This window comes from Pundamilia nyererei, unplaced genomic scaffold (assembly GCF_000239375.1).
Source record: "Pundamilia nyererei isolate P.nyererei 1_Seehausen unplaced genomic scaffold, PunNye1.0 scaffold00013, whole genome shotgun sequence".
NCBI classification, from domain to species: Eukaryota; Metazoa; Chordata; class Actinopteri; order Cichliformes; family Cichlidae; genus Pundamilia; species Pundamilia nyererei.
Genome location: NW_005187414.1, coordinates 1,119,421 through 1,126,463, shown reverse-complemented (window position 1 = coordinate 1,126,463; position 7,043 = coordinate 1,119,421). Strand labels below are relative to the sequence as shown.

General features: G+C 39.3%; 1 protein-coding gene across 1 annotated transcript; it reads left to right on the top strand.

Annotated features, from left to right (window-relative positions):
- Positions 1 to 2,021: 2,021 nt before the first annotated feature.
- sf3b6 (splicing factor 3b, subunit 6) lies at positions 2,022 to 6,817 on the top strand. Its single transcript, XM_005724827.2, has 4 exons — positions 2,022 to 2,189; positions 2,677 to 2,795; positions 5,543 to 5,681; positions 6,345 to 6,817. Exons 1-4 carry the CDS (start codon positions 2,160 to 2,162, stop codon positions 6,432 to 6,434), a joined length of 378 nt encoding a protein of 125 aa, XP_005724884.1. The 5' UTR covers positions 2,022 to 2,159; the 3' UTR covers positions 6,435 to 6,817.
- The last annotated feature ends 226 nt before the right edge of the window (positions 6,818 to 7,043 follow it).

The following is a 7,043-nucleotide window of genomic DNA, read 5'->3' as shown; positions in this document are numbered from 1 at the left end:
TATTTGTTAGGGGTAAAACTGGCCAAAACACACAGAGCAGAAATACACCCACTTAGTTTTAGTTTAATTTTAATGGCAATAAATATTTATTTTGAAAGTAAAATATTTGCTTTAGCAACTTTTATATATAAAAATATGAACGTATGCAGTTATTGTCTGTTTATTAATTAAAAAGACCATTTGAATCATCTTGCCAGCTGACCTGACCTTACAGTAAGAAATGCGCAGACCGCAAAATACCTTGTAGTTTTTGAAAACTGCACATGCTCAGGAAACTATAATGTGTAAAAACAAAATCCTGCTATTTCCTCAGAATTGATATGAGCTGGAACTTTCCATAAGAAAAAAATATTTTCAAGAACTCACAATGACAAAATAAGACAAAAATAGGGTGGTGAGAAATGCATTTTCTATGAATTAGCTGTGACTCATATTTGTCTTGAAGTAAATAAATGCCAAAAGAAAGAAAGCCTAATTATGTTTAAGAGCTCCTGTTTTTGCAGAAGTGGGTGGAGGAAAGAGGAAAGGTTGCCTCAGGAGTTATTTCACCAGAATCCTTCCTCCACACAAACAGGACAAAAGGAAATGTGCCACTCTGTGCAGATAAAGTTCAAAAGCTACTAGCAGTATGAGTACTCATATTCGGACATAGACATTTGCAGAGCTAAGCACTGGTATGATTACAGAACTTCAGCATCATTAAATGTGAGCACGTGTTTTTATTTAACATCACACAGCTGCTCTCTTATCTTACAAAACCAGTGTAAGAACAGTAATAAAGGTACCACAGACCTTTAATAATGTGTGTGCAACCTGCCACACAGTTGTGTCATGTAATAAGAAGAGCAAGGATGCTAATGTTGCATTTTTCATGTAGCAGAGACTGTCATCTCAAAAGAGTAAAAGTGCTTATGATATCTGGGAAATCAGAGTGAACACCCCCTCCCTAACCAAAGTTTTTATTATAATTATATAAAAGATAAGGATATATGATAATTATGCTTTATTGCTCACAGCCATAGTATTTGTTTTTTTTAGTGCTGTATTCAAAAGGTACATTTTCTTGTGATTTGAGTAGTCATCCTGCAAGGGGCAGAATATTTAAATAAGTCACGCAAATGTGACGAAGAAAGTCTGTGGCACGAAATCTAATATCTAAAAAAATCATATCTTGCGCCTGTTGTGGCTGTGATAGTTGCTACAAGGAGTGTTGTCTTTAGAAGGGCGAGATGTCATCAGAACCAGTGCGTAATGGCCACATGGATGCATGGATGCAAAGTGTCAAAACTCTGGCTTCGTCCCAAAGCTCTTTTTTTTTTTTTTTTAGCAAACACGAAAGTAATTTTCATTTGAACATTTAATCCAACAACCAAATAAGTGTGTGCGGCTGTGCTCATGCATGAATGAGTTAGTCTGTAAGCACAGTTATAGGCCCATGTGGTTCTATCTGTTGACTATTCTTGCTTGACTTCACTATTGGTGTAGAACCTAACGAAACTGAGACATCTCCCTTTACAAAGTGTTCTACAAGTTTCTGACACACACACACACACACACACGCACACACACACACACACACACACACGTACATATATAATTTGCAGACCCAATATTACTCGCCCCATATGCATGACCTCTTACCGGTAACTGTTTCTCACATCAAAGTCTGGGGTCCACTCTCTTACTGTCAGTCAAGTTCATGATCCTTCCTGAGGGAATGAGCTGAGCTGTACAATCACAATCTTTCCCTCTATAAAACATTATTGTTCCCATTACCTGTAAGTTAGTACAACTTTGTGTTCCAGTGGCTGGTAACAAGATAGTGATTTGAATCAAGTGTTGTGGAGCAGGGAAGCACCTAAAAACCTAAAACAAGAAGTCCCAGTGACTATACTAAAATCAGTACTTTTTAGTATATATGTCTCAAAAACCAGTAGACAGACTGGGGGAGCGTGAGAGAGAAACACCTATCCACCTTTAAAGGTTAGGAAAATGAGACAGAGTGGTTTGGTGGAAAGCTCTGTGTTTGGGTTCAATCGGAAATCGGAAGTACGTCACCAGTCAGCTTCCGTTGCCATTTTGACGAGAAGAGCCGAGCGCCTGGTGGGACTGCGTGTTTATCGTTCGTGGGTTTAATTTGAACGAAACAACCCGTCACAATGGCTATGCAAGCAGCAAAACGCGCTAATGTAAGTGTGAGAAAGTGGGACTGTGAATTTTGTGATAAATAGAGCTTCAGAAACATTAGCTCAGTTAGCTTCGAAGCTAGCCTTAGCTTGTATTAGCGCACGGTTAGCCGCTTAGCACGTTAGCAAAATGAAAACAACAACATTGCATCGTAACATTTCTCGTTGGTGCTTTTTATGATGTCTATCTTGAGCACACGGTTAAAGTCGTCTTCTGTTTGAGATGATTGATGCTGTTCGGGCTTTGGTCGTTAGTTTAAATGTCTGAGTTGTATACGTAAGGGCAGGAGAGGGTTGAAGGGGCTGGTGGGTAAAATAAAAGGAAGAAAATAAAACGGTTTACTACTGATTTAACTTAACTTCGGCAAGGTTTGAGTTAAATGTCTACAAGCTACGTTTCCGCGGTAGCTTTGTGTTGAATGCTCGTCAGTAGTCGTAACTTCAACAGTGTTTATTTATCCGAACTGTTTTATTGTTTTTTGTGCTGCAGATCCGATTACCTCCTGAGGTGAACAGAATCCTGTATGTCAGGAATCTTCCTTATAAGATCACAGCAGAGGAAATGTATGATATCTTTGGGAAATATGGACCAATACGACAAATCAGAACGTAAGTGTTTCACTGTAGATTTTCAGAAATAGCAGTTGAAGTGCATGAAGTCATATTTTGGAGTTGGACTCCACGTTTATCTGTCTTTCTCTGTCTTTGACCAATATCTTCAAATGTTATTCAAATCTCTCAATTATTTAAAGTGGACATAAAAGCACTACATCTTTCTGCTACTTTACTGTACATTAGCTAACTAGTCACAGAACTGATAACTCTGTAAAAAACAGGTACATTGAAACTTAAAAGCAGTCTAAGGAGGTCACTTTTCTCCATGTTAAAAAACCAAGGACATACTGTCCACCACTGTAGGACTAAGCATTGTTAGCTAGCTCCAGGGTACCTTGGGTGAGCAGACAGAAGGGCTGGCAGAGCAGATGCCCCACAGGCTGTGGCACGCACTGTTGTATGCAATAAAATAGTCTTTCTTTTCCCAAGCGTTTCCAACCAGGTTACACCATAATGAGTTACGACATGTGTATCAGATCTGAAACATAGCTAAGTTCCTTACTGATGCATGATCAGGAATCTTAGCATTCATTGGTGTGTTCACAATGAGAATAGACAGACCAAAAACAAAAAATGGCAGCCTCAGAGGAAGAGGTGCAAACAAATTATGCTATTTTGCTAAACAAATTGTCCTTCCTCCTCTAATAGTTTTGTATTATGGCACATTATTTGTTCAAAGTCTGATCTAAATTTGAATTTGGTGGTAATTTTATTGCGTTAGAGCACTGACTGCAAGAAACCGCAAGCTATGACCATCACGACTGAATTTCTGAAGCATTTCCTCTAAACTTTGTATTAGCCCGGAGCTTCTAGCCAAGATAATAAGACTGGATTCAGAGATAAACAGTACAAAGTGGGGTAGATGGTACATAAAAATCAATCTTCTAGCAAATGACATAATGACATTATGTGGAGGACTGCTATGAGAATGGATCCCTGATGTCCTTTGATGACCTGAGGAAGAAGAATCTGTCCTGAAGAAACTGTTTTATATCTCCAGTTAAGATCTTTTCTTAAAGCCACTTGGTTAAAAACTGCTCCATGAAGGAAACTCGCCTGGTCTTATTTCAAAAGTGTATTCTGTCTTAATGTGTGCTGTTCCAGAACCGGGGTCAAAGGTCAAGGGAGATGTGGGGCTGTGATTTGCATGTAACAAGTGATGCAAAACGAGGGTCGCAATTATGTCAGAAATGTTTAAGTGCAACCATTAATTGCAGATACAGACTGACCCATTACGACTTTCTCCATCAAACGTACAATTCGGCAAAAAATTTGCATAAATATAAACCAGCGTTATGTAGGCTGTGCTTTAGATGTAGCCTTGAGGAGGGTTCATTCCTGCACAGTACGTGGTTTTGCACAAAGGTACATTCTGGCATAACTTTTCCAACATTATGTCAAAACCTTTAGTTACCCTCTCCATTAGATCCTCAAATATGTTTATTAAGAAACTTTACAAATGTTGTAACAAAAACAAAACCACTCTGCATAGAATCCTATACAAAGGTTGATAGAATACATAAACTTATAGTTATCAGAGTCAAGCATTGACTTCTCTTGTTTTTGCTGCTTCTTCAACTTGAAAATCTTGCAAAAAAGGACAAAGAAATACTTCTTTCACATTATCTCATTGAGTGCATCACTTCAAAGTTGAAGTGAGAAAAAGCAAAGCCAAAATGTAATGGATGGAGATTTTTCCCCCCCCTCACTGTGGACAGTATCCGGATGGATAACTAGCTGAAAACTAATGCTTTAAATGGTAAATGGCCTGTATTTGTATAGCGCTTTACTTAGTCCCCATGAACCCCAAAGCGATTTACCCATTCACACACTGGTGATGGCAGCTACATTGTAGCCACAGCTGCCCTGGGGCGCACTGACAGAGGCTTTAAACACCTGTTTGATAGTTACAGTTTTTTAAAAGTAGGGCTCCATGTTTTAAATTAGTCTTAATAAATGTAGTTTTAGGTGTTTGTACTGGGTGAAGATTGCTCGAGGTTTGAATTTCATCCACAAATGTCGCTATCAAAGCCACTATCCCCAATCAGGGGATAAACAGGTGAGATATTTAGCAAATGTAGCACGCTTTCTTAAAGTTGTGTTTTCAGCATGCAGGCAGTGGGCAAATTTAAGCGAATGTTCCAGTAAAATCTCCACAAAAAGTCACAAACAGTGTAAATCCAAAGCTAGCCGGACCATAACCTCAAACAAGTAAATAATGGCTAAAATCACAGTGTTTTTAAATCCACTCAGTCTAAGGTTAGTGACGATGAGGTTGCTAAAAGTTCCACTGCTGATGAGAAGAAAGATGGTCCTGACCAGAGCTCTGACTCTGCCAGCGTTCTTCAAGAACATAAAATCCAACAGACCTGTGTGGACTCTTATTTGCCTTTATACAGACTAGTCCATGTGATTGTTCAGTGCAATGGCACCAGCTGCACATGCACAGTCCCAGAACTATAAGGTTACTATACTGGCATGTCCCAAAGGTCGTGTAATCCCTGCATTGCAGTGAGAGAGCTCCTGGATGTCCTGGCCAGTAAAGTAATAATTTTTTAAAAAGTCCACTTTATTCAGCTCAGAGGAGGTCTAACATTTAATTAAAAAAAACACCCCGCTGTCATGTGTATACAATAATAACACAGGAAATAAGAGAGGGCTAAGAAAACAGGAAAATGCCCCACTGTCACCCACCATCAGTAGGTCTGGTAATGATTTCCTGTGTCTGATGTTTTTCGTAGAGGGAACACGCCTGAAACAAGAGGAACCGCTTATGTCGTATATGAAGACATCTTTGATGCCAAGAACGCCTGTGACCACCTGTCAGGCTTCAATGTCTGCAATCGTTACCTCGTGGTCCTCTACTACAATGCAAACAGAGTACGTATGAGCATTACATCACTGCAGGCACAAAGGTCTTTTGGACCACATGGTTCTTGGAGGTCCCTGAAAGTAACTCTGTTCCTCCAAGCTACATAGATAGCTTCAGGGCTTCTCAATGTTTGTGTTTGAGCTGACAGTATAACTGCTAACGTGACCTAACAGCCAGCTGGTGAATGACACAGCAAAACATGTCATTGCTGTGTCATTGCTTTCCTGATGATAGCAGAGCTCGAGTCTTTGGCCAGCACGCGAGGAACAGGGTAGCTGTAGCACCACCCCCTCCGTCACTTAAATGCTTTTATGCTACATTGAGAAGAAACAGAGGGTGTAAATACAGCCGGTGTGGCTTTTTTAAAAACTTTGTTGTAATCCTTTGTTTTCAGTCTTCACTTTTTCAGTGTTTAGATGCCAAAGGCAGAAAATCACGTGTAATTGTGCTTTAATCAGCATTTTGTTGTATTTCCTCAGCTACTTCTAAACATGTATAAAGACTTAAAGTTCCCCAAACTATCCCTGCAGTGCCGACACACAAATGAGGACAAAGTGCTCTCACAGAACAGGGCTTAGTCTGTGCTTTAATATTAAATAATATATAGTTTTGCATTTCTATAAAATGAACAGAATATTCATGTACTTTTTTTTAATCAACTCTTTTCGCAGGCTTTCCAGAAAATGGACACAAAAAAGAAAGAAGAACAGCTGAAGTTGCTAAAAGAGAAATACGGCATCAACACAGACCCTCCAAAGTAGTCTTCATAAAGCATTTCTTTTCAGTTCTAGATGTGACATGTTGCTCTGTTTGGACTGGTTTGTTCTAGTACAGTTGTTGCTTATACATCCTTATTTTGGTTTTCTGATTTTCATGATCAAATCTGTATGAACCTGGTTACACCGTCAGTATTTGAGTTCAGACCAGGGCAAAATCTGCTTGTCAGTTTAACTTTAAATTTTTGTTGTGTTCCTGTCAAAGTGATTGACAAGCGAGACAACCTCTTTAGCAGGAGACACGTCCTAGTTTTCACCCAGGGCAACATGTTAAAGTCTGCTAGAGCACATTGCTTTTCTCTCCATACTTTTAATTTAAAGCTGACCATGGATTTTCATTTCTATAAAATAAATCTTTTTTTCTAAAAGCTGCCATCTCCTTGTGTTTTTAACATACTGTAGATGTAATTTAGTGGAAATGCTGTCCTCTGCGTGAACCCATTTAGATCAATAGACTGTGCATTTTCCACATTTGCACAAGGGTTAGGGGGTCGGCCGATTCTTAGTTTGCCTCAGGTTTTAAATGGCTTGTGATGCATCCCTGGGGTTTCAGTGGGATGATGAGTGTGGAGACGAGAGCCGCATGGTGACCTC

Bases quoted from the DNA above. Each gene is read 5' to 3' on its own strand.
- sf3b6 (XM_005724827.2), top strand. From the start codon at position 2,160: ATGGCTATGCAAGCAGCAAAACGCGCTAAT. The intron at 2,190-2,676 runs GTAAGTGTGAGA...TTTGTGCTGCAG, and splicing joins AAGCAGCAAAACGCGCTAAT to ATCCGATTACCTCCTGAGGT. The intron at 5,682-6,344 runs GTACGTATGAGC...CTCTTTTCGCAG, and splicing joins TCTACTACAATGCAAACAGA to GCTTTCCAGAAAATGGACAC.